This window comes from Drosophila obscura, unplaced genomic scaffold, assembly GCF_018151105.1.
Source record: "Drosophila obscura isolate BZ-5 IFL unplaced genomic scaffold, ASM1815110v1 contig_150, whole genome shotgun sequence".
Taxonomy (NCBI): Eukaryota; Metazoa; Arthropoda; class Insecta; order Diptera; family Drosophilidae; genus Drosophila; species Drosophila obscura.
In genome coordinates this window covers 6,447,668-6,473,026 of record NW_024542736.1, presented here as the reverse complement: position 1 = coordinate 6,473,026, position 25,359 = coordinate 6,447,668, and the positions used below count along the sequence as shown (strand labels likewise).

The following is a 25,359-nucleotide window of genomic DNA, read 5'->3' as shown; positions in this document are numbered from 1 at the left end:
GGCAAGCAAATTAAGTTGACGTTAATGAGACACAGAACAGAACGGAACAGAGCACAGGAGGGAGCATAAACAAGCGCATTAACATGCTTGACTTGTAAAAAGTTGTTAAGTTTGCATTCAAAATGAAATTATGCAGGTCTGCCACGCAGACTCCTGCTCCTCCTATGGACGGGCTCCAGAGGCAGGAGCAGGAGCAGGTAATAAGGTTAATGATTCAGTTTAAATGCTTAAACTTGAAGGAAAACCTTAAGTGGCTGTGGAGGATGCTGCCCGGCAGCCGTCGATGTTGCGGTGGCAGGAATAACGCTGTTGCACTTTGATTAATTACAAAAGTTGCTCGATGGCTGGCCTTGGCACCGCCTTTGTCCCCCACAGGGCCCGCACCGTGCACTGCCAATGCATAATTTAATTTTCCCGCAGCCACGTGGCACAATATTGTAAATGAATTAGCCCCTGTCCGAGGCTTGGATACCCGACCCTCACAACCACATGCACATTGTTGTCAATGTTGTGGGGTTGCAGCAAAATTTATTTGGCCAGGCACCTCCAGTTTGAAAATACTACTGGAAATATTTCAAAAAGTACAAGTAATCGTAGCTCATGAAGCGCGAGGAGAACGAATGAGCAGTGAGGATTGAGCAGTCCGTTGCGATTGTGTGGAGTGCAGCGCCGTCTTGATTGCTTAGCGCCACACTTCCGTATCTCCAGACTGCTTTAATATTCCAGCGGAGTAGTGCAAACATATATATCTCGGTTTCCTGATTAAACCCTCGCATGCTGCAGCTGTGGCAAGTCCAAACTTCTGAGCAGATGATACATAAGCTGCACTTGATGTTAAAAGCATATCAAATGTCAGGGCAGAGTTTGGTAATCGGATTTTGTGTGCAATATATGCAAATTCAAAAGCGGAATAATTCCAGTAAATACATTAATGTTGGCAAGTGTGCAAATTCCGTTTAACTAATTCATTCAGCCAACTGAAAAGGGTTTAACGAGAGCTGCCACCAACAAATGTTGTAGTTCCCCCCCAATTATACTCAGCAATTAAATATGAAAATTTAATTGAGCAAATATACGAACATGTTCTTGATTTAATTTCCACACAGAATTTTTGGTCGAGCATGGACAGACTTTGCAGACAGATTTTATTTGCCATTTCACTTTCTCAGTAATTTAGCGGAACTGAAACTGAGAACATGGCTGCTACATTTGTTGGGAAATATGTTAAGTAAACGAACCCTTGTCCCGCATTTGTGGATGCCATGCTGCTTCACATAATCTGTAATTAAATTGCACTAAAAAAATTCCCACCAAATCCGTAATCCTTTAACACAGACACACTCGCACACAGTGACGACGTGGAGGAGGACGACGAAGGAGGACTCCAACTATGTGAGTCGTTATCCCTTTTAATGAATTTTTTTTTGCTGGACTCTGGGACCGGCTTCGGCTCCAGCTTCGGCTACGAGTCCGGGTCCGGCCTCTGTTTTTCATTTTGCCGGGGCAGCAAAAGTTTATTTTGCTTTAACCCTCCCCGCTCCCTTGCACGAACCGAACCTTTTTCTGCGCCAAAGTAAATATTTTACTATGCCACTATTTAAAGCATACTTTCAGGCGGCTGTCTGCACAGCTGGAAAACCACAGCAGCTGCAGGCGGTGTGTGGCAGTGTGGCAGTTTGGCAGTGGCAACAGAGCGGCAAGGAGCAAGCAGAGCCAGCAAGCATACCGCTCCTTTGAAGCAACAGCCTGGCAGCCATTTTATTTTTGCAATATTTTTCAGGTCAAAATGTCGTAGAACTTTTATTAACTTGATGCCAAAACATGGCATCCCATTCCCATCCTCCACCCTCCCAACGATGTAGTTCTGTCTGCAGTTGTGTGTTGTGTGTTGGGCTTGTATCTAAACATTAAAAGTAGCTTAGAGCTGCTGTCGGTCGGTGGCCATAAGTGTTTGGTCCTCAAGTGGATAAGTTATATTGGCCCAGTCAACACCCGAATGCGCTTCAAGAGGCAAACATCTTTGCATACTAGCTAGGGATAGTTCCCCTTGATGCCTTGGTCAGCCAAGTGTGTCGGAGTAGAGACTTCATTTGGCCCATTTTATGGCCTGGAAATGGGGCTGATTTTTAAGTTTTGCCCCTCTGGCCCAGTGCCACACAGGGAGGTCCTCTAATTTCCCTTTTCACTTTTCACTGTGTGCAAAGTTTTCCCTTAAGTCTTGTGTGCTTTTGCCAGACTTTTCACAGCGTAATGAGCATAAGAATGCCCTGTGATGATGACGTTGATAGGTAGGACAAATTAATTTGCTGCACTTTTCCCTGACAATGCAGACTTGATGCGAAGGAAAAGCGCCAGACAAAGAGAAAATGAAAAACGTAATTTGAACGAAGACAAAGGCGTCGACAGCCAACGAATGGGAACAGGAAAATTAAATGCACCTTCAAACAAAAAAAAGTATCTTCGTGCCTCCGTCTGGGTATACATGTAGCCAGCCTGTCTGATGTTGCATGCAAATATTTGACAGCAAGTTAAATGGCGTCGCAGTGGAACTTTTGCTGCTGTTTCCGGCGCCTGTTAAGTGTCCTACAATCAGCGTTGCTAATGTTGTTTGCCCCCGCGCAAAACGGCACCCATAATCGCTGCCCTCAACGACGGCGCAGAGCTGGCAGTCCCCTGGGGAGGACAGGACCAGGACCCATCCTCGAGAGTAAGTAAGCCGTTTGTTATTTGCACAGCGGGACACCAGCAGCAGCGCCTTGGGCTGCCACTGGCTCTGGCTCTGGCTCTGACTCCTTTTACTGCTACTGCTCCTCTTCAGGATGCTTCTGTTTCCTGCATACCAATCATCATGCATATTAATGACTGTGAGCCCTGTGACCTGCCAGAGAACTCGTTCGTCATGCGGCCCATTTGACTTGCAAAACGATCAAATGAATCAACGATACTTGCAATTTCCGCGACGTCTCCTTGGGCAAGTGCTCCCCGGAATGCGGGAAATGAATCAGGAGGAGCAATGACAGCGGAAGTGGATGCAGCAGCCGCTTACACATGAAGCACTCAAAGAGCTCAAGTGACAGGCACAGCACAAAAGGCATCGCGAAGTGGAGGCAGCTGTAAGATGTCCCATGGATTTACCAATCGAAAGCTGAGGAAACGAGAGCGACACACAGTAGGGGGCACAAAGTATAATGGCTGAAAAACATCTCCGGGAACTCCGGGAAGATTAGCCAAAAAGTACGCCAATTGATAATTGATGGCGCGTTGCCATAACACATCAATCCACATGCCCCAGAGCACTGCACTCTTCGCGAGTAATCATTATCCCATGGCATTTTCATGCATTTGGCCACTAATGAAAGCCGCTCAGTGTTGCTGTCGAAAGGAAGCCAATTAAAAATGAAACACACAATGATAAAGATCTGTGACAACAAAAATCCACTCGACTTACTTCGCAAGTGCTCTGAAGGAGAGTCAAGGCAGACTCTCGAAATAAAGGAATTTCCGCCCGCCCCACTGCCACATGTTGAGCGGCTTTAAATGTTTTATTTTTCGTTTGTTTGTCTCTGATTTCCTTTTTGGGCGCTCTGATGATATAAGGGTCGGGGGCACTGGGCCGGAAATGAAATAAAAGAAGCAACAGCCAGACAAAAAGCTACAAAAAAAAAAGGGAAATGAAATAAGACAACTAAATAAAAATAAAATCAAAATACGTGCGGGGGCGTTGCGAGCATAAATCTCATCAATCAAATGGAATTGTGCGCATAAAGTTATCGGCTCAACTTACAGCAGATAACTCCACCCGACCACTGTCCCACCGAAACCCCCTTTTGCCTGTCTCTTCGTCTGTTGGGGCAATTTGAGTTTATTGTTTCAATCTGTTAAGGCAACCGCCCTTCCCCACCGCTCTGGAGTAAAGTGGACTGGAGGTGAAGTCCTCATAGCACTGAGCAGGGGAGAGCAGAGCTGCAGCTGTGCTGTCCTCGACTTGGTTGCTTTTAGCACTCAAATAGATGCACTGAGAGAAATAAATGAAAGGCTTCAAGTGCTGACCAATTTATGGTTTGTACGTAGTTGATACTTATAGCTCTTTGTATTGATCTTTTATCCCAGTTTTAAGTGTGAGATATATATTAAAAAAAATGCTTCAAAAAAGTCCAAAAATATTGAAAATTAAATATTTATTTTTGGAAATTTTCTTTGCGTATACTTTGCTATGCCGCATTAAACACAAATCGAGCCTGGGCCCGCGGGCCAGTTTTGATTGCGTGTCCTGGTCCTGGACATGGTTCTAGTCTCAGTCTTGGTCCTGCGTCTGATCTTGCTCCTGGTCATGGTTCTGCTTTTGGTTCTGGTTAGTTTTTGAGCTTTGTTTGTTTTTCCTTTTCTTTTCTTCCACACTCCGTTGCTGCCGCTGTTACCGCCGTTGCTGCTGCTGTTGTTGTTGTGGGGCTTTCCCGGGAAATCCGATTTATTTGCATTCGCTCTGAGTGCCTGCCCATCGCTCGTCTATTTCAGCACTTTGTTTGTATTTGCGTATGTTTTTGTTTTGTGGTTTTTTCCTGGTAGCTCCCTGCGGTTTGTTCTATATTAAAGGTGCAAAAGTTTCTATATTAAAGTTTCATTCGAAGCAGCGGCAGCATCAGGAGCAGCAGCAGCAGCACCAGCGGCAAATCTGTCCTTTAAGCGGGCCTAATTAAGTTGCCTAATTATTTATGGCTGTAACTGACTTCGGGCCACTTTACCGAGCAGGCTGAGCAAACAATGTCAAACAAACAGTTTGGCCCCCCGGCCATATTGATTAGGTGTGTAAATATGGCCAAGATGGCGGCGGATATTCCGCTTGTCGTGTTCTGTGTCAAGAGTGCTGCGACCCTGATGGGGCCTAATGGCTTGTGAAGTGCCGCACAGTGGCGCCGACTCAAAGGAATCTTCAGGTTGCTATTGATAATCATTTAATTTGCGGTATTAATCAGTTATGATAAGGGAATACACTCTGAGGAAGAATTTCTGTCTGTAATGCAATCGCCAAACTTTTCTTCTTAGTTTTATGTTTTTATGTTTTTGTTCCTTGACAAGTTGTTTTATTTAATTCTACATAAGCATGTAAATTTCATTGCTAAACTTTTATTTGACTGGAAATTATCTTCTTTAGCAATAAGAGTATTTACGATTATCGGAGAGTCGAAAACATCCATAAATAACGAGTAGGTAATAAATTTTGTTTTACTTGAATCTGTTGAAATGTTTTAGGTAGATGTTTCAACTTTCAAGACAACATTTCAAATAAAAATCCTTGATAAATGGTTTGTTGAGCTGCTATTTGCATATGCTAATTAAATCGCTCAACTTTCTTTTGATGATTGTTTTGATTTTGAAACTTTCCTCAAATTGGTCATAAAAACTTTCGTTTGCTAAAAGTATCTTTATTGCAAGTTAATCCAATTTAAGTTTGGAAAAACTAGAAAACTTTCATGGCTTTAGTTCGTTTGTTTCGCACTCCAAAAAGTCCACTCTAAGTAAAAAAAAATCTTTTTTGATTATTTCTTAATACTCGTATTTATTAAACACGATAAGACGCACTCAAACCACTGTGCCAGCTTTCGAACATCACTAAAACTTGTAAACAAAAAATTACAGAAATAAGACGAGACTGTGCGTTGCACGTCAAGTGCATTTTCCGCTAAAGGCAATGGCAACCGCAGCAAGGCTTCCCACGAAAATAAGAAGTTTTCCACGCTGCGCTGTTTGTTGGTTGGTTGGCAGTAAAACGTTTAACGCTTTTAACTTGCAGACCCGTGATAGAGGATAGGAGAGGAAAGGAAAAAGCAAATTCGCGGCGAACTTTTGTTGTTATTGTTGCTGTCGATATTTGAAAAGTTGCTGGCTAATTTTCGTTCAAGGACTTGGAGCAACTGAAATTTGCCGTAATTAACTGAAACGTTTGCATTTTAATAGACTTTGCATAAATTGTGCGTTAAGTTTGAAACAAAACAGCAAAGGGGAAGTCTTGGAAAAGGCAACATTATGAATAAAGTTTGTTCGACTGAACAACTTGTGGCATAATCGATAAGTTGAGCTGTGAATGGGGCTGCGAATGGAGCTTCGAAGTTCGAACGAAAGGCATATGCCACATCAAGTATACGCAACGTGGCACCCCAAGAGAGCAAGAGAGAGTGGGAGAGAGTGAAAGAGAGAGTGTGTGGGTTTGTGTTCATCAAAGCATGACTAATGACAACTTTGGTCAGACATGTACATGCCAGCAGTATGGGGGCGGGGGCGGTATATATCATTTCGTTTAGCAAATAACAAATATCAAAGCCAGAGCAGGAACAACATGCAGAGATGGCGACGAGAGACAGAGAAATAAAGATAAATAGTGTTTGGAAATGTTCTCCATGTTTCACTTTGCAGATGGAACGAAAAATGGTAGCACACTCGAGCGAGACGAAGCTCGTGGGAGCATCCAGGCTATGTCAAACAGAAGGTAAGACCCATGAATATTTCCCATCAACTACGAGCATATGCTGCCACATACTGTTGCATATGCGTGAAAGCGACACTGGCTTGCCTTCTATTTGATATACCTTGGCAGCATCTATCTCTAGTCGCCACTCTGTCTTTCCTTTTCTCTATCTCTGTCTCTCTCCGTTTCTCTGCGGCTTCTCCTGCGCTCAGCGAGTGCCACAACGAGCGCATTTGCAACATTTATTGAGTCGTTGAACGAGTTGAATGAGTTTGGGTTTTTATTTTTAAACGCTGGCTGCTGACGGTAGCCTCCAGAGCACATGGACCTAACGTATGGGGGTATACGGGTTAAATATTGATTTACGACCACACACACACACATATATGCACACACTGGGAGTGGGAACGAGATGAGAAGGAGAGAGCACATGCTTGGACCCTGGGCGACCGCAAAACAATGCTGCAAACTGGAATTTGTTTTTCAAATTATGACCAGGCGGGAATTTCTATTTAAATATGCAATATGTTGTGCCCCAAGGGGGCATGCGGGGGTTCATGATTATCAGAATGTTTGGTTCTGTTCCGACTTTAAGCCCAAGCACAAGCTGCAGCGACTGGCCAAACTTCAGGCAGCTTCAAGCAGCCAGCACCAAATGAGACCAGCCCCATCAAAGCAGTCAAACGCATGTCCATGAGGCTCATTAAGAGAGGTCCTGCACGGGCTGCAGCGCCGTTGTGGGCCAACCACAAAAGGAAGCTTACTGAATTCCAATTTGGATGGCATACATTACGAGTAGATGGCTTAAAGCGAAAATTGAATGTCAAGTGCAGGACAAGGACAAGAAGGGAATGCCTGCAGGCATGCAAGATACTCGCTTCTGAAGACAAGAACTCGACCAAGAAGGAAGCGATGCGAGTCGATGCCAGGCGTCTTGGGGCGGACAAAATGCGCAAATTGTTTTCACTTGGCAGGGCAAGCGTGAAAGCGATGTTGTGCTGGCGTTGGTAGCACCAGGACCAGGACCAACACTCGACTTTTGCCCAACTCCACAGGAAAACTTTACGCAACTTTACTGTGCTGCTTGCGGGAAAACTTTTGCGCCACACGTTGCACATTCGACTCACGGCCGAGCCACATGGCGAATGACAAATGTGCCCACTGCTGATTCGCAAATCGCTTCCGCCGACCTGGAACATTAGAATAAAGCAGAGCTGCAGAACGTAAGTACGACTGAGATGGGTTTGGGGGTTCGGGGTCTGCTCTTGACACCCGAGGTGTTGGTAATCTGTTCTCCGGTCGCGATTATTATTACGGCGAGCTGTTCGCATTGCCCTCGAGTGTCATAATAATTAAATGGAATTAATGCCAAGCCAGCCAGAAATTCATCACGCCCACAATCAGTGGTGCTGGTCCGGCCGTGGTGCGTGCCGCCGCACTCGCTTTGTTATTCAAGGTGGCAGACTCATTTGTAGGCCTGTCCGGCTACGGGTCTGGGTCCTGCTTCAAGACCATCTCTGGCGGTGCCTGTGAGCCATCTCTTTGTCCGTTGCCTTTGTTTTCCTTATGGATTCCTGGCCTTGAACTATGGACAAAGATGCCAGGTCTACCTTCGGGCCTCTCTCTGTGTGTGTGTCTCTCGTAGGGAAATCACACCCACACACTCTGACTGTGGGTACATGAGAGATTTTCATGCGTGTCAGCCTTTGGCCTTCGCTGCCCACGCAGATGGGGAGGCCATCCATGTATGCTTTATGGCCGCACACCCGATGCCCATTTCTGGGACCCGAATAAACAGGAATTGAATATTTAAGCTGGCGCTTAGGCCTGCACTTATTTATCAATGCCCATAGCTCGACTCGACTCGACCCCAACTATGATTCATGAAGCGAAGATTTCTCTCCGACAAATTGCCTGCAGATGGGTCCACTCAAAAGCCTTTACAATTCCAGGCAGGAATATTTTAATAAATTTAATCAATGTTCCCGCACAAGAAACGAAAAGGTACCAGACCACTCAGCAATGTTGAAATCTAGAAAAGATAAGGAATAAAACCACCAACAAATTGGAAGTTCCGCAAAACCGCAGAATTTTTTGAAGCGTTTCGGACAGCACCTTTAATTGCCAGCAGGAGTTGCATACAAAGAGAATTCACCAATCTGACAAGCCACTCACAAACTCGACATTGGTTGGGTACACAATATATACAAGAATATATATGTATGTTCCGGTAAATAAATGTCTGCATCCTTTGTGCTGCAAAAATTCCAGACAGCTGGAAAATGGTAGAAAGCAGACCTTAAAAGTAATATAAAAGTAGGAAACTAATTTTTAATAATCAAAGTAATTTTTAATGTTACAACTATTTCTTCTCAGTGCAGTTCAAGATGTAGAGCTGTGTGTGAGTGTGATTGCCTGGGCGTAATTGTGTGCACTTGACTGGGGCTCTGATTTATGTACTCGCAGAGCGCAGCATACGAGAACATTGCACTCGAATACGCGAATTGATGATTGATGGCAGGGCATCGGGTACATCAATCATGAGTCTCCAGCCTCAGCGATAATTTGATGGATATTCAATAGTCAAGCAGCACTGGCCTAGCTCCAAGTCGCCCTGTGACTTGCCCGCCCTGAAGTTTATGCATTCGAAATGGGACTTTGGTTTTGGTGCGAAAAAAATTCGAAGGAACATTTTACATGCAAAAATACTACCTTTTGATTATTTATGCAGTGAACCTCGAACCTCGACACGAGTTCAAAGTGCATTCACTGGTTGCTGCGGCTGGCTGTTCTGCTGCTGCTGCTGCTGCTACTCCTGCCTGCTGCTGCTGCTTCTGCGGCTTGCCAAGTCAAATACATAACCGAATAAAGTTCGGGCTCAACTTGGCTTACCCGTTGCTCGTCGTTGCGTTCCAGGGTATATTGTAATCGTGTAGATGTAACGTGCATATAGAAATATGCGTTTCTTATGTTCCATATTCTTCGGTTCTGCCATCTGTACTTCCTGGGTAACTTTACAGCTGCCGCTTCTTTCATGTATACATCTTTGATGCTCAGATAGAAGTCGGTCAAAATTAATACACAATGTTAGGCAAGTTTTGTAAAATTACACATAATTGAAATTTCTGTCAGCAAATAAAATTTCTTTGGCCCCATTGAGCAACCAGAAGTTCGTGCAACTTCACTGCTGCACAGCAGGTATCCCCTAGTCGTAATGTCCCTTAGAACACTCTCCCCGATTTGCCAAGTTACAGTTTTGTTTATTTTTTTTTCGTTTGATGTTGGGTGGCTGCTCTCCATTTGTCGAATGCTTAAAGCCATTCCAAAATGATTGGCTTTTATGTCAATAAGCGTCTCGGCTGCCCTCACTTGTTTCTGTTCCATTTTTTGTTCTGTTGCTAGTCTCGCTTTTTCCCATGGCTTATTTTTACTCTCAACATTTTCATTCTTTTGGTTTTTGTGGTCGCGCTGTTTTCTGTGAGTCTGTTGACTGTGTCGTTATTTAAGTGTCCCAATAAAACACAATAAATATGCACATACACATTTATGTACATCATGTGTACATACGTACATGTACATACATAGTGTACATATAAAGTACAGCAGCGTTTTTGTGATGCTTGCAGCCAGAGTACGACAAAAAGTTGTCGAATAGACCAAAAAGAGAGCCGAAGAGCCAACATTTTTGAGGGCCTCAGCTTTTGGTCACTTAAAGTTTTTATATGCCCGAGAAGAAAGCTTAAAATTTCACTTTGATATCTCGATGGCGGACCTGGGAGCGCAGCTGCCACTGAGCACTGATGCCATACATTCTTCGAGGCCGCATTCGCATCCTGCCACATGCGAGAAGTGGAGCCTTGAAAATATATTAAAACGTGTGCCTCTGCTGCTTCAATTTTCACACCGCAACAGAGTTTGAGGTAGACGGTTTTTTTTTTGCCAAATCAAATTTGCGATAAGTTGCCAAACATCAGGGCGTAAAAAAAAAACATTCGTCACTCATTTTTTTGTGTGTGTGCATAAATCTAAATTTCAACCTTTTTTTTTTGGGTTGCGTTTCTTCTGTGCTGCCAACTGGCACGCACAATTGATTTATGAAAATTTATTGCACACATGCAGAAGACCCAGCACACACACACACACCTCAAACATATCCACACTCTTACACACACACACGGATACGAATTTTCCATTTGATTAGTGCAGGCGCCCGGCGATAGGCAACAATTTCGTTGGCGAAATTAAAGTCTGGCACGGCAGCGGCAATAAAATCAAAGCCATAAAAGCTAATGAGCCCGAAAACTCGTCGCCGTTGTCCCAGCCATCTCCAGCACTCGCACACCACAGAATATATATCTAACACACGTAAACGAGCATAATGAATATCGGGGCCATCTTGTTGCGTCTGCACTCTTTCATCAAATCAAGCACGAAACAATCTGTGGCCCCCAGTACATAGAGAGTACGGGGTATATTATTTATGTGCCAAATAAATTATACTTAGTACTTTTCCGGCTGTTGAATTCTTCTAATTTAAGTGTTAAATAATGTTTGAAATGGCATAGGTGCAATTCAAAATTGAGAAGTTTCTTTTCGTTCAAGTCATGGATATTCTACAGTCGATACAAAAGCTATTCCGTTCGTACTTGTCTCAGACCATTAAATGATGCCGATCGACGACTACCTACGGACAGGGAATGTCATAAAATTTACGCAAATTGTTGTTGCTGCTGATTCCAAGCCCCGATGTCGACGTAGAGATGCCTGATGCTTGCTTACCGCTATGGCCTGTGAGTGTGCATAAATCGAGCAAAAGTACAAACAGAAACACATGAGAAGAAGAACCGTGTGGCCAGGCAACGGATTTATGCGCTGATAAAAAAACGGAATTCTGGGGCATACACTGAGAGAATTAGCATAAAAATACAAGCCCTAAACCACATGTCTGAATCCATGAAAAGTCAAAAATGCTGGCATGAAACCCACATACGAATTTTGTCTTCTCGTGTGATTCCCATTACCCCTTGAAGTTTTCTCGGTGTACACCTGCCAAAAAGGAGACAGATGTCAAAACATAAGTAGCACTAAAATCAAACGAAATCCCACTGTCAAGCTAGACACATATCGTAAACATTTGATCCCTCAAAATTACAATAGAAATTCCAAGTGCCCGAAATGGAGACAAACCGTAAAGACCACTCGAAGCAAACAATGGGCAGCTCCTTCTGGGATGACCTGTGGCCGCAGCTGTTGGAGGAGAATAAGTGCCACATTGAGAGCAAGCCAGCTGCCTTTTATGTGCCCCGCCAACCCTTCAATTTGCTGCACTTCCACTCCTACCTGGCGCAGGCGGGATATCCGAACTACGTGATGCCCCACGAGATGCGCTGCTGTGGGGCCGCCAAGCGACAGGAAGCCGCCGAGGAGGAGGCAGAGCTGGCGACAAATGCAGAGACCAAGGCAAGGCAGGATGCTGCCAGTGAAGATTTCGAGCAACGCGGCTCGGAGGCCATCCGGAGCGTCGACAAGAACGTGGACCATCTGCGGACCGAGCAGGAGCGCCGCCAAAAGCTGGCCTACGAGTTCGCCAACCGCAAGTATCCCTGGACCATGCAGACGCCCAAGCACGAGCTGAGCCTCGGGGCGACTTCCGAGCAGCGGAGCTGTTTCGTGCTGCCCATGGAGAAGAAAATGCTCGAGGACCTGCTCGACCACGAGTGCAAGCTGATGATCATCGATGTGGGCAAGGATGTGCAGTTGAAAGATTGCCAGCGCTGGATAAAGTTCCGGCCGTTCATTCAAATGCTGGCGCTGGTGCGAACCATTGAGATGGAGCGTCGTCTCCAGTTGCTGGGTGTGTTCCACACCCTGCTGGTGGAGGAGAACGTCGAGAACAGCTGGCACGATGAGCTGGAGGCCTCGCTGCGCAGCGGACTGAAGCAGGCCAAGAGGCTGCAAATCCTCAAGGCCTGTGGTGAGCCCTTCCTGTTCGTGTTTTCGCGGTATCGTGGAATCTGCACCTGCGATACGTACGGTGTGCTCCGTCGACTCTAGAGGCCACACACAAACGCTCTCGTCGAGTGGATTCGTGGCTGCCTAATTTAAATCGACTCTGATTTGAAGTGCCGCCTGCCGCCCGACTTCCTGGCAGCGTTCGCTCCAATTAGGCGAGTGGCGGCCCACATCAAGTGCAGTCGGACGCACTTCCAGCCCCAGCCACAGCCAGTGCCCGGAAGCACTGCACACCTCAATGTTGCCGGGGAATGTGCCAGCCAGCCGTCGAGTGGGTGTCAAAATGCCTCCGTCAAACTGCCAAAGTTGAGGCGCAGCCGGGACCCGCCATTTATAATTTTATTTGCCGCGAACATTTTGCGCCAAATCTCAACAAATTATTACAAAGCTTTGCAAACTTGGAACTGATTATAAAAGTTGCGAACAACAAGAAGGTAAACTGGAGAAACCCTGCCAGTGAAAATTGAGTTTTAAGAGTGTTTTGGGATGTCAGATCGAAGGCACTTTTCCTCCTCCTGGTTTTACTTTTTTTTTGTTTCGCTGTCAAAAGTTTCCTGGCTGGCGGCTGCCGAATGCGTTGCCGCTACTTACAGCAGTACTCCTACACGAGCATCATTTTCAATAGACATTCGCATAAACCGCCTTGCATTATGTTATTAAAAGTTGCCCCAGCCATGCCTGAAAGGGCCCAAAGTTTTCTTCTAAAAATTGTCTGAAAAATAGAGAGGGACAAGCGAAGGGGAGTGCTTCAAAAAATAAATCCTACTGGCCCACAGTCACATACACTATACTACACATTTAATAAGTTATATATTTGCTGCTCATTTCATTTAAATATAAATATACTTATTTTTGTGAATTTTTTAGGCTTGCTAAGGGCTTGCAAAGTTAACAAAGTTCCCAGAAATGTAGCAGTCTGGCTGCCAGTTTAATTTCCCAGCATGTTGGAGACCACCAGACTAGACGTTTATCAATAATTATGCGAGTTTAAAATATAATTTTCAATTATGTTATTGTTAGTTTTGAATATTGCTGCGGCTTGGATTCTGCACTTGCGCATATGCCACTGAAATTATTCCGCTTATAATCGTTTGTTTATGTTGTGCCAATGCCTACGTTCGCCACTGTTTTAAAAATATCACCGAGCTTGGTTTAGTGTTCGGGCTGGACTGGGCCTCATATGTAGGTCTTGTTCATGCAGATCGGCGAGAGAATATAGGGGAAAACAGCTGTCAATTCTGACGTATTCGCAGAGCGGGATGGCACCCATTTCGAATTCGATTTCCAGGGGTAACCAGTTGTGGAACCAATTCGCCCGCCCGGAGCTTTCCTGATAAGCTGATTGAATAAGAATATATAAATAAAATTGACCCCTCGCTGGTATTTGAGTGTTTGAGCATGAGTTATGGGCAAAGCCCGCTGCCAAGCGGGCAAACGGGCAAGCGGCGAGCAGTTCTACAGCCTCTAGAGAGCTAAGAAACGCTAGAGAGAGAGAGAGACTAGTGTGTAAATAACTTCCCTATCTGATAGATCTGATGGAGAGTGCAGCGTTTGAGCTCGAGTTCGAGTGTTAGTCGCGTTTGTCGTTTTGTAAGTGCAGCCAACAGCTTCAGAGTCAGTACTCGCTGTACCCTAATCAACATCGGTTCTCGTAATGGCAATCGCATCGGTGCCCCTGCTGATTCTTTGTCTTGGCCTGTGTCTGAAAACGGCCTTGTCCCAGACGGTTCCGTCCCACAATTGCGGGGATCTGTTCAGCTATTACCGTCGACCGGATGGCTCACTCATTGGTGTTTTCACGCCCCTCCAGGACGGCCTCACGAGTCTCGACTGGACCGTGATGTTCACGGCACACGGCACTGATCAGGTAGGCACAGATCAAGCACAGCATCAGAATCACAGGCTGAACGATTTCATTCCGTAGGCGCACACTGTGAGCAGCATGGGGGGCTATCCCGACAAAGAGACGGCGTTCGAAAAGATGCGGAGTGGAGGGCGGGGCGAGGCCTTTGTGAAATTCCAGAACTACGGCAACGAGCTGCCCAAGCTAATCAAGGTGGAGCTCAATGGTCACGTCTATTGCAGTGCCTCAGATTGTGAGTAGTAATAATGGCTGTGCATATGCTATATGCTGATCCGTGTTTCTTTTCTGCCACACAGATGATGCCCCCTCGAGTACAATGACACGCGGCTGGACGGCATCTGTCTCGAGCAGCAGCGGATCAAGAACGGCTCATGTGGAGCCACCGCCCGCTGCCAGCACTGCCAGCAATCCCTTCCTTAATAGAGCGAGAACACGCACGCAGGCTACAGTTGCTCCACGGATCGAGCCCGATCTGTCGGAGTGTGGCGTGGAAGGTTTCGCGCCTGCCCAGGCCGGAGGCGAGATTATAGCCAAGGGGCGATTCCCCTGGCTGGGCGCCCTCTATGAAGACAACGGCCCAACGCTGAAGTACACCTGCGTGGTGTCGGTGGTTTCCAAGCGTACGGTGATGACGGCAGCTCACTGCATCCACGGCAAGAAAGCCCTGGACATTTGGGCCTATGTGGGACGTCATGATCGCAACACGCATCCCGAGCCCGGAGCCACCCTTATCCGCGCATCACGTACGATCACGCCAGCGCAGTACGACGGCAACCCAATTCCCGACTCGGATGTGGGCCTCGTCGTGCTCGACACTGCGATTGTCTACACTAACTACGTGCGACCCATCTGCCTGTGGACAGCGCGCATGGGACTGCCAGCGAATGAGGGCGACGTGGGCACGGTGGCGGGCTGGGGCCTAGACGAAAATGCCGTCGAGACGCGTTACCCCAAGGCCGTCAATGTCCGCGTAATAACCCGTGAGAGGTGTCTGAAGGAAATGAGCCGAGCAGAGGACTTCATCACACCCAACACCATGTGTGCCGGCAACAGCAATGCCCACGGCCCCTGCCTGGGCGACTCTGGTGGCGGTCTGATGATCATGCGCAACGGACGCTGGACAATCAGGGGCATCGTCGCCCTGGCGCCAAAGAAGGGATTGATATGCGATCTGACTCAATATGTAATCTACTGTGACATTGCCAAGCACCTCACATGGATCGAGAGCAACATAGTGCACTAGAACTGCTGCGGAGTGAGAGATGAATGTGTGAGTGAGTATAGTATGTAAATTCCCCAATAGAAATACTCCCAAGTGAAGTCAAAGTGTAGTTAGATCAGTTACAAAATATATGAGCGATGAGAGATGTTATGCGCTGTGCTCGTCCAATAAACAATACGCAGATGGGTTTTTGTTTGTATAGCAATTCCCACGTTTATTATGTGCGGGGGGATTTTTTACAGGCACTCAAGAGCAGGCGCTCTGAACGGTTTGGTTGGCAAGGGGTGCAGCAGGGGTCCATGGGATTCCTGCAGAACTTGTAACACTCCGACTGCCATTTCTGAATGAATTTTATGTGCTACTCGCAGTTCGAAAGTTCAACAAATTTATGCTTCCCATGGCGATATTTTAATGTGTTATGAAATGCTAATCGGGATGGCGGGTATCAATTCGGTCGGGCCGTTCCAGCGCGTCGTTTGTTGTGTGTCTTATTGGCTCTACACGATGCGGAATTTCCAGTTTGCTGAGTGACGTGACTCAACAACCCGTCCCGAGAGCGGGAACGGGAGCTGCTGCTGTGGCTGATTCTGATGCCGATGCCGATGCTGGGGCTGTTTTATTTATCCATCGACGCTTGTCGCGTGCGCAGTGGGCAAACCGATCCGATCCGAACTGAACTGAAGTCGATAGATTCCGGAAAGGTATGGGGCTGAAATTAGCCATAATTGTGACGTTAATTGTGGCATTGGCCAGGTGTCAGCTTCTGCCGGAGAACGCATGCTCCGACTACTTCCAGTACGTGAACGATGGCTTCGAAGGCCTCCAGGGGGAGGTGACCCTGCCGAGCGTGCAGCGGGGCCGCAATCGCATCGACGTGCGCCTCACCCAGCGGGGGGATCAAGATGTATGGTGGATTGCTTTAGCCGTCTCTCCACCTGAATCGCCGACTGATTGCTTTGCCTGCTTCGCATTCCACAGCCCGCTTCCGTTGGCACCCTGCGACCCTATCCCGATGAGGCGTCTGTCCGCTCCACTGGTGGACCTGCGAAATTTCGAATCAGCCTCCGCCCCGACCCATCCAGCGGGCTACTGCCCAAGCTGTCGCGCCTCTCCTACAACGATCTTCTGCTTTGTTCGGCCAGCGAATGTGAGTAATCTGCGCACCGCTGGTGGGCTCAGGCCAACGTATGACTCACGATCATTGCTTTCCAGATGGGCCCCCCAATAGCTTCTACAATCGCTTCTACGAGATTCACGTCAGTGGACAATCGCAGCGGCCGCAGCGACCGCGTCGCCCGCTTCAGCCGTCGTCCGTGTTCGATCTGTTCCCCGGGGATCAGTCGGGACTGGAGGTGAAGACCGTATACTATGGCTCCACTCCCGGCCAAACTTCGTTTCCCTCCTGGACATCGGTGTCGGACGGCGGCGCAGGGTCTCCTGTCTGGCGGCAAGCCTGGCAGACTACAGCCCCTGCACCTGCACCAGCACAACGTCCACCTGCCACTGCAGCACCCACACCTGCGACTGTTTTCTGGCAACCCCCGGTAGCACCGCAGGCAACCACCACCACCACCATTAGCTCCACCGTCGACGCGCGCACCGAATCGCAACCGCAATCGATTCAATCCCCAGGCCGCCACGACACCGGTGGAGTGTGGCCGCGAGGGCAGACTCTCGCCGTTCATACACCGCGGCAAGGAGTTCCCGCGCGGGCAGTATCCCTGGCTGTCGGCTGTCTACCACAAGGAGTCGCTGGCGCTGGCCTTCAAGTGCGGCGGCTCCCTGATCTCGGCCAGCATGGTGATCACGGCCGCCCACTGCGTGTACAAGATGCAGGAGGATCGCGTGCTGATAGGAGTGGGCCGCTACGATCTGGACGACTACAACGAGGACGGGGCCGAGATGCATGATGTGCGGCGCTTGCTCTGGCATCCGGAGTTCTCCACACGAGTGGTCTCCGATGCAGACATTGCTCTGGTCACCCTGCAGCGGCCCGTAACGTGGGTGCATTTTGATTTTGATTCGATTGGTGCCATCTCATATCTCATCCCCTTTTCCAGATTCAATGACATCATTGGCCCCATCTGCCTGTGGACGGAGCGGGAGAGTGAAACGGTCAGCACATCCGGCTTCATAGCGGGCTGGGGCACGGACGAGTTCGGCAACTCCAAGACGCAATATCCGCGGGTTGTCGAGGCGGAAATAGCCAGCGCCACGGACTGCATCAGCAGCTGGAAGGCCTCGGCCGTCACCGAGCGCACTCTATGCGCCGGCAACCGGGACGGATCCGGACCCTGCCTTGGTGACTCCGGTGGAGGCCTGATGATCCGGCGGGACACCCACTGGGTGCTGCGCGGCATTGTCTCGCTGGGCGAACGTGGCGCCTCCGGACAGTGCCAGCTCAGCAAGCAATATGTGCTCTTCTGCGACCTGTCCAAGCATCTCACTTGGCTCAGCGAGAACCTACGTTAGATCTGGGCGGAAGCCCAAGATTGTTTACCCTTGATTAAAGAACCCTAAGCCACAGCCCAATCAAATATTTCGCATGCACTCCGGCCCCTTCATAACTCTGGGCAAACACGTTTAACGTATCTCACAACAATCTATTCTCGTGCTGATTATTTTTGTGTTTGGGGAATATTAAGTATTAAGTAATATTGCCAAACAGCTGGCAGAACGAGTTTTCGATGAGTTATGAAGCGAACCCTTGCTCGCACGCTGCTTATGCGATGCCAGTGTGTTCAGGGACCAGCGGCAGTTGATCAACTATTCGGCATCTGAGCACTTGGCTAACTAATTCATCCCCTCATCAATCCATTGTCTTATTTGGCATCATACAGTGGAGTTTCTGGAGCTCCTATTTACCCATGATTTTTTCTATACTTCACAACCCAATTTCTCGATGAAGAAAGCTGCGACCATTGTTGAAATGGCTGCGGGAATAATAATGGATTTACTCTCCAGTTACCAAAGCAATATAAAAGATACGTTGAGAGCGCTAACAGCTGTTTATCACACCTTCTCTTTGGTGGAGCCCCTGGCAGAGAATGAAACTTGCAAGCTGCAGCTGGAACTTGATGCGGAACGAAACAGATCAGCTGCTGATGGCCACCAATCACAGCTTATATCCCATGGTCCAATCTTCGTAGTTACTTCCCACGATGGAAGATGAATTGTGCAGGGCCTCCTGAAATAATTGAACGCTAAACGATCAATGTCTCAGAACCATCTCAGACGTTAGACGTTAATTGTAATTAATTCAAAAGGAATGAAAATGAGGAATTGCCATTAACTAAATATCAACATTATTACCACGTGCTGACTGCCCATTGATTAACTGCAGTTGATTAAATATTTGAAGTTCAAGCGTGCTGATCTATGACGATTCGTCCAATATATAAGTACAGGGCGATACGAAAGCCCTCTCGGTAGGCTGTTGGCACGATGAAGTGGAGAAGTTCGTTGCTTTTGCTGGTCGCTCTGTGTGCCAGCTGTCGCGGCATCTGTGCCAGGGATCCGCAAGCTGATCAATGGGAGGTCCTGTCTGAGTTGGGCAGACAAGTGGAGGAGATCTATCGCTATGAGATGAGTCGTGGAGCTAATTCCGAAGAGGTCCTCAACAAGCTACACAGCTCGTCCCATGAGGTTGTCCTACGGGCTGGTGTCGAGGCCATAGGTCTGGCTAATAAGCTGCAAAATGACATCACCAAGTCGGTTGCCAGCTTTGTTGATCGTGTGGGCATTGCGATGGGGCAATTGCAGTCTTTTCTCTTCAGGGAGCGAAACAGGTACAGGAGCCAGTCACTGCAGGATGCAATGGAGGTGCTAAGCGAAGTAAATGCCGCCATTCTCGATCTGCGGACCAGCCTGGGGCACATCAACAGCCAGCAGGCGAGCAACGATCAGTGGGAGCGGCAGACAGCGGATGAGTGGAAGCAAATGGCCCAAGTCCTAGTGGAAAATGTGAGGCAGTCAACAGCGGGTACGGGCACCGCTAGGGCCAGGAAAATCACCCAGGGTTTCCGAATACGCAACGGCCTGCGGCTGCACGCCTGCCAGGAGGAATACGAATGGTTTCAGACTCGATATTATCTGGAATTGCAGGAGCCCCTAGAGATCTGCCAAAGCTCTACCGATGAACTGATTCTAGCCACGGTGAATTGCCGGAATTTCAGCAACGAGTGCCACAATGCCGTAAGAAAAGCTCGCAGTGGACTCAAGGGGGTGCCTGAGGAGCTTGACCGCTTTCGGGACCAGGCCAACCACTTGCTGTTTGTCCGCGAAGAGAGTATTCAGTGCTTGGCGAAAGTACTGGAGGAATTTACCGCGGATAGACTCATTGTGGAGCGTCAGCTGCAGGACATCATCGAACAGTACGAGCAAAAAGTCTCTCCAGAGACTTCAGAGAAATGGGGTAATAATTAGCCTCTCTTCAGCCTTGTATTTGGCAGGATAATATTAAGTAAGTGCTATGGCAGCACACAAAAGGGCAAGCATTTTAAGGGTTTTCCTATGATTATTATAGAGTATTCCGTAAACATCCCACAGCTGTCAGAGTAGATAATTATGCATTGCCAGTTCGAAAAGGAATTCCACGCGCTTGCATAATTCCCATTTAAATGCTTTTCCAGCTCAGACTCAGAATCAGAATGGAGCGTAATAGACTGCAGCTTTGAGTAACTAAAATGACTCAAAGTATACCTAGACAAGTGGGGCTCTCTGCGTTCGTTGGAGATGGAATAGGCACACAGATCACTTGCTAGGCGGCGTTCATTGGGTGAGGTTCGATTGTCATCAGTTTGAGCAGAGTAAATAAAAAACGTAGCTGAAATGGGGAAGCTACTGCTGGTCTCTGGACTCATCATTACGATGTGCCTCGGGTGGAGTCTGGGACAGCTGCCGGCCAACGCTTGTTCGCAGTTTTTCGGCTACCAGAGATATAACGGACAGTACATTGGCCTGGTCACAGTGCGCCACGATCCGATGGTGAACAATCACACGCTCTTCCTGGAGTTCTCGCAGCCCGGATTCTATACCTGGGTAGGTAGGATAATGCCCTTCCCATGCCCATTCCCCATTCCCATTTCCACCTCTGAACTTGGGTTTAGCCCCCAAACTTTATTCATTTGCATTTGCTGCTCTTATCATTGAATGCGCTTGCGGTTGTGATTTTTCCCCATTCCATTCGCACTTGCGGTTGATGTCAATAATGATCAACGCATTTAGCGATCGTTGTAAACAAGATCTCAATGAGAGCAGGAACATGTTTTAATACTCTCTCTCTCTCTCTCCTCTCCCTCCCCCTCACTCACTCTCTCCCTCTCTATTTTCATTTAGGAATACGTGGGAAACGTTGTCCTGGTGACGGACGATGACAGGACCAAGAATAATCTGCGACAGGGCTGGCCGATTCAGTATCGTGTGGACTTTCCCCTGCCCAGCCAGCCGCCCAAGGTCACCAGCATCCGGGTGGACGATGTGCAGCTCTGTGGTGACAAGCAATGTGAGTAGGATGCTAGAAAAGCGATTTTAAGACGGAAATTGATGCTGTAAATTCTTACAGATACTCCACCGAGAACATCCATAACGCTGTCGCACACGGTCACCACCTCCCTACAGGAGCGCGGCACGGGTCATTCGTCAAATGCATTGGATGTATATGGTTCCCAGCCAGTGCAGCAACAAGTATGGCCACAAGTACGGCCACAAGTTCGCCCCTCAGTCCGACCCTCATCTCCAGTGCGTCCCGCCGTTGAACCTCAGAGTGGTTTCGATTACCGTGAACAGAACAGCACACAGCGGCCAGCAGTTAGTCCTGGACAGGGCAGGGCTAGCCCGCAGACCATTACACAGAGTGCACCAGTGAACAGTGGATCCAGGACTCCCTCTCCGCAGACGCCCTCCAGCAACATTGTTTGCGGCCGTGAGAGGACCGTAACCACGCCGCTGATCTTCCAGGGGCAGCGCCTGGAGCGCGGACAGCTGCCCTGGCTGGTGGGACTCTTCGAGCGGCGAGAGAGCAACGGTCCGATCTTCTTCTGTGGGGGCACGCTCATATCCGCCTCCACGGTGCTAACGGCGGCGCATTGTTTCCGGTTTCCGGGCCGCGATCTGCCTGCCAGTCGCACGGCCGTTTCTCTGGGCCGCAGCAGCCTGGACATCCTGACGGATGGAGAGTTCCGAGGTGTGTCCCAGCTGCTCATACACGAGAACTACCAGTTCAAGCAGTACACGGAGGCGGATCTGGCGCTGGCGAGGCTGGATGAGCCCGTCGCCTTCAGCGACTACATCGTACCCATTTGTCTTTGGAGCACGAGCAACCGCATGGATCTGCCGCAGGGCGTCAGGTCGTACGTGGCCGGTTGGGGTGCGGACGGGGAGGGCAATGGCAACACGGACGTGGCCAAGGTCACTGACCTCAGCATTGTCTCCGACTCGAACTGCACCCTAGAGCTGCCCCATGTCCTTGTCCAGCCGAGCACCCTGTGCGCCAAGAAGGTGGGCGCCGGCCCCTGTGGCAGTGACGGCGGCGGCCCTCTGATGCTGAGGGAGGGCGATGTCTGGCTGCTGCGCGGCGTCATCTCTGGCGGCAGGATCAATGCCAAGGAGAACACCTGTGACCTGTCCAGGCCCTCCGTCTTCACGGACGTGGCCAAGCACATCGACTGGGTGCGCAGTAACATGTGGAACTGATCCGAACAGAACTGAAATCGAAGCCGAAACTGATTGCCCTTTCCTGCCTTCTACGAATGCAATGACAATTAACAAGCGAACTGACAAATGGCTGGAAGAGCGGAGCCAATCCGATTTGTAGTTTGATTAATGGAATTTAAACTGGCATCTACGCTACGGGTAATTCAAGTCTGGCATCCATTAATCATAGAGTAGAATAAACAAACGAAACCACAAAGTGTGTATACACTGCAACTGAATCATTGTTTTGCTGCACAAATTCTGAGTGCTAAATGACATGGGGATCTCTTATGAACGGGAGCTCTGCTGGCTGGATTTATTGATATTCCTTAAACATATTCTAAAGGTAAAGGGTACCTCCTCTGCGAGGATTGTTTAGTGTATTTCCCCATTCAATACCTTGGAAATTTACACAAAAGTTAAGAGAGAGTACTCGTGTAATCAAGTGGGCCCCATCCCAAGCCCAAGCCGTTTGTGCCAGAGAGCCAGACGGAGAGCGCCGCAGAGCGAGAGCTCAGTGTGAGGGTGACTGCTGGCTCCAATCGAATCTCATTATCGAGCCACTCCGCTAGATGATCGTTCAGCTAGATCGCGCCCCCCCCAACCAAGCACACAAATCATTCATCGCTCGACTCTCATTGTGTGCGGTTTCGGTTTCGGTTTCAGTTCGCCGCTTGAACTTGCCACTTGTGAACCCGCGAGTTGTGCGCGACATTCGCAGTTACCTTATTTATTTGTTTCCCTATAAATATTTATTGAATTGCATGAGTTATGTGCCAGCTACAGCTACAGCTAGGCCTCCTGCTGACTCTGCTGCAGATCTCGCTCCATTGGGCACAGAACCTGCCATACATTGCCTGTCCAGAGCTGTTCGAGTACTTGGGCTACAACCAGGAGCACATTGGCCACATAAACCTGAAACTGGACTCATCCATTTTGGAAAATTCACTGCGCGTGGAGCTTTCCCAGCCAGGTCGATATACCACCGTAAGTTTTCCCTCATATCCCTTACAGTTTTCCATTTCCAGCTGTTTGTTGTTGGGTTTGCGCTCCCTTATCATGCAGCGACCTTACTCTCGTGATTTTCCCCGTATCACAATTGCAAGCTCAATGTTTTACTCGATTTTTGCGGGTTACTCGATTGCATGCTGCCGCCTGATAAGGCCTGAGGGGAAAACACCCCCCATTCACCATTCCGCTGCTGCTGCTGCCACTTGATTCTGATTCTGATTCTTTCTCCTCCGTTCTGATCTGTTCTCTCCGGTGTGGGACTCCAAGTTGTGCGACCGGTTTTTACCATAAACTACAGACTAGTATTAATATCTGTGGAGCCTCAGCTTTGGTTTTACCAGTTGAGTTATGTTTACGTGGATGGGGAACGTAGCCGACGTCGATTACAATTGTTGACGCCATCCATATCCATTTCCATACAAGGGAAGACGGTTTATGACGCGCTCTCTTTTTGCATCTCTTTCAGAGCTACCCGGGGGACCTGAATCTACTGGAGAATGAGGAATCGGTTAGGTATCGACTGCGCTACAACGAACCCATCAACTATCGCGTGGACTTTCCCACGCCGGGTGTGGTTCCAAAACTAACTTTGATCTCCCTCAACGGGCGGATTGTGTGCCGTTCTATGCCGTGTAAGCGGACAGCCCTTTTGCCAACTGTATATCATTATCTGATTAGTGTATTGATGCCTTTGCAGATGCTCCTCCCAGTACGAAACTTTCGTTATCGCACACTCTACGTTCCACGGGGCCTTTGCTGAGTCAGCCTGAACAAAGACCTAGGCAGCCACAATTTTCACAACAGCCACAGCAGCCGCAATATCCACAGGAGCCGGAGGAACCAGTGAGAGCACGACCCCAACCTCAGCCACAGCCTCAGCCTCAGCCACAGCTCCAAGAACCATTCCGACCACGACCAGGGCCAACGCCAGCACCACAATTTATCCCGGAGCCGACTTCAACCACCACACAGCGAGCCACAGCACTATCACCCGCTGGACATCGACCCTCAGGCAACAGACCCCAGACCCTGGGACAATTGAATGGCGTCTGTGGCAAGGAGAAGCCCGTCAGCACGCCGCTCATCCATTTCGGGCAGGTGGTGGAGCGGGGACAGCTGCCCTGGATGGTGGCCCTGTACGAGCGAGTGGGCAACGAGTACAACTTCCTATGCGGCGGCACCCTCATCTCGGCCTCCACCGTGCTCTCGGCGGCCCATTGCTTCCGCTTCGGCAGCCGCAATCTGCCCGCGACTCGCACAGCCGTGTCGCTGGGCCGCAACTCCTTGGATCTGCTGACGCAAGGAGCCCTGCGAGCAGTGGCCGAGCTGGTCATCCACGAGCAGTACAATCCCAGCATCTATACAGACGCGGATCTGGCGATGCTGAAGCTATCAGAGCCGGTGGAGTAAGTGCTGCCAGACAGAAGTGTTGCCCCCGAGAGCAATCCTAACAATTTATTTGTTTCAGTTTCACCGACTATATCCGACCCATCTGCCTGTGGAACGAAAACTATCTGCTCGATCTGCCGTCGGGCCACAAGTCCTATGTGGCCGGCTGGGGCGAGGATGAGCGGGGCAACAGGAACTCTCGGATCGCCAAGATGACGGACACGGACATCATCACGCTGCCGGAGTGCCGGGGTAATCTCACATCCGAGAATGTGCGCTTCGTCACCTCGCGCACCGTTTGTGCCAGTAATCGGGAGGGAGCCGGTCCCTGTAACGGGGACTCTGGCGGTGGTCTGATGCTCCAGGAGTCGGACATCTGGCTGCTGCGCGGAGTCGTCTCAGCCGGCCAGCGGCTGAGCAATCGCTGCGATCTGTCGCAGCCCGTGATCTACACGGATCTGGCCAGGCACATCGACTGGCTGCACACGGTCATGTGGTACTGAGAGCCTTTCCCTAGACGATTAGTTAATAGCTTGTATGTGAATCCAGTGCCAAAATAAACGCTAGCCTAGTTTTTTATTTACATTAAAATTGAAAGATTGCCTCCTCGACTGGTGGCTCTCTGCCAGCGGCAATTTGTCAAACAAAAAAGCTGAAAATTGTCGCCCATTTGGATGTGGCTGCCACTGTCGTCTGTCCGCTGCT

General features: G+C 48.8%; 6 protein-coding genes across 6 annotated transcripts; all 6 read left to right on the top strand.

Annotated features, from left to right (window-relative positions):
- Window positions 1-11,541: 11,541 nt before the first annotated feature.
- On the top strand, window positions 11,542-13,285 carry LOC111066902. The gene has a single exon (XM_022355849.2). The coding sequence runs from the start codon at window positions 11,639-11,641 to the stop codon at window positions 12,515-12,517; it is 879 nt and encodes a 292-aa protein (XP_022211541.2). The 5' UTR covers window positions 11,542-11,638; the 3' UTR covers window positions 12,518-13,285.
- A 782-nt stretch (window positions 13,286-14,067) lies between these two features.
- Window positions 14,068-15,764, top strand: LOC111066928 (phenoloxidase-activating factor 1). Its single transcript, XM_022355878.2, has 3 exons — window positions 14,068-14,342; window positions 14,400-14,571; window positions 14,636-15,764. Exons 1-3 carry the CDS (start codon window positions 14,130-14,132, stop codon window positions 15,580-15,582), a joined length of 1,332 nt encoding a protein of 443 aa, XP_022211570.2. The 5' UTR covers window positions 14,068-14,129; the 3' UTR covers window positions 15,583-15,764.
- Window positions 15,765-16,178: 414 nt separating this feature from the next.
- Window positions 16,179-18,148, top strand: LOC111066926 (serine protease gd). Its single transcript, XM_041591771.1, has 5 exons — window positions 16,179-16,465; window positions 16,540-16,708; window positions 16,774-16,922; window positions 17,110-17,561; window positions 17,622-18,148. Exons 1-5 carry the CDS (start codon window positions 16,265-16,267, stop codon window positions 18,031-18,033), a joined length of 1,383 nt encoding a protein of 460 aa, XP_041447705.1. The 5' UTR covers window positions 16,179-16,264; the 3' UTR covers window positions 18,034-18,148.
- An 857-nt stretch (window positions 18,149-19,005) lies between these two features.
- On the top strand, window positions 19,006-20,099 carry LOC111066911. The gene has a single exon (XM_022355859.2). The coding sequence runs from the start codon at window positions 19,006-19,008 to the stop codon at window positions 19,984-19,986; it is 981 nt and encodes a 326-aa protein (XP_022211551.2). The 3' UTR covers window positions 19,987-20,099.
- A 196-nt stretch (window positions 20,100-20,295) lies between these two features.
- LOC111066909 (phenoloxidase-activating enzyme 1) lies at window positions 20,296-22,486 on the top strand. Its single transcript, XM_022355858.2, has 3 exons — window positions 20,296-20,601; window positions 20,899-21,064; window positions 21,125-22,486. The coding sequence occupies exons 1-3, from the start codon at window positions 20,392-20,394 to the stop codon at window positions 22,252-22,254; spliced, it is 1,506 nt and encodes a 501-aa protein (XP_022211550.2). The 5' UTR covers window positions 20,296-20,391; the 3' UTR covers window positions 22,255-22,486.
- A 383-nt stretch (window positions 22,487-22,869) lies between these two features.
- LOC111066908 (serine protease 42) lies at window positions 22,870-25,238 on the top strand. The gene is made up of 4 exons (XM_022355857.2): window positions 22,870-23,241; window positions 23,732-23,897; window positions 23,963-24,671; window positions 24,734-25,238. Exons 1-4 carry the CDS (start codon window positions 23,026-23,028, stop codon window positions 25,155-25,157), a joined length of 1,515 nt encoding a protein of 504 aa, XP_022211549.2. The 5' UTR covers window positions 22,870-23,025; the 3' UTR covers window positions 25,158-25,238.
- Window positions 25,239-25,359: the final 121 nt, after the last annotated feature.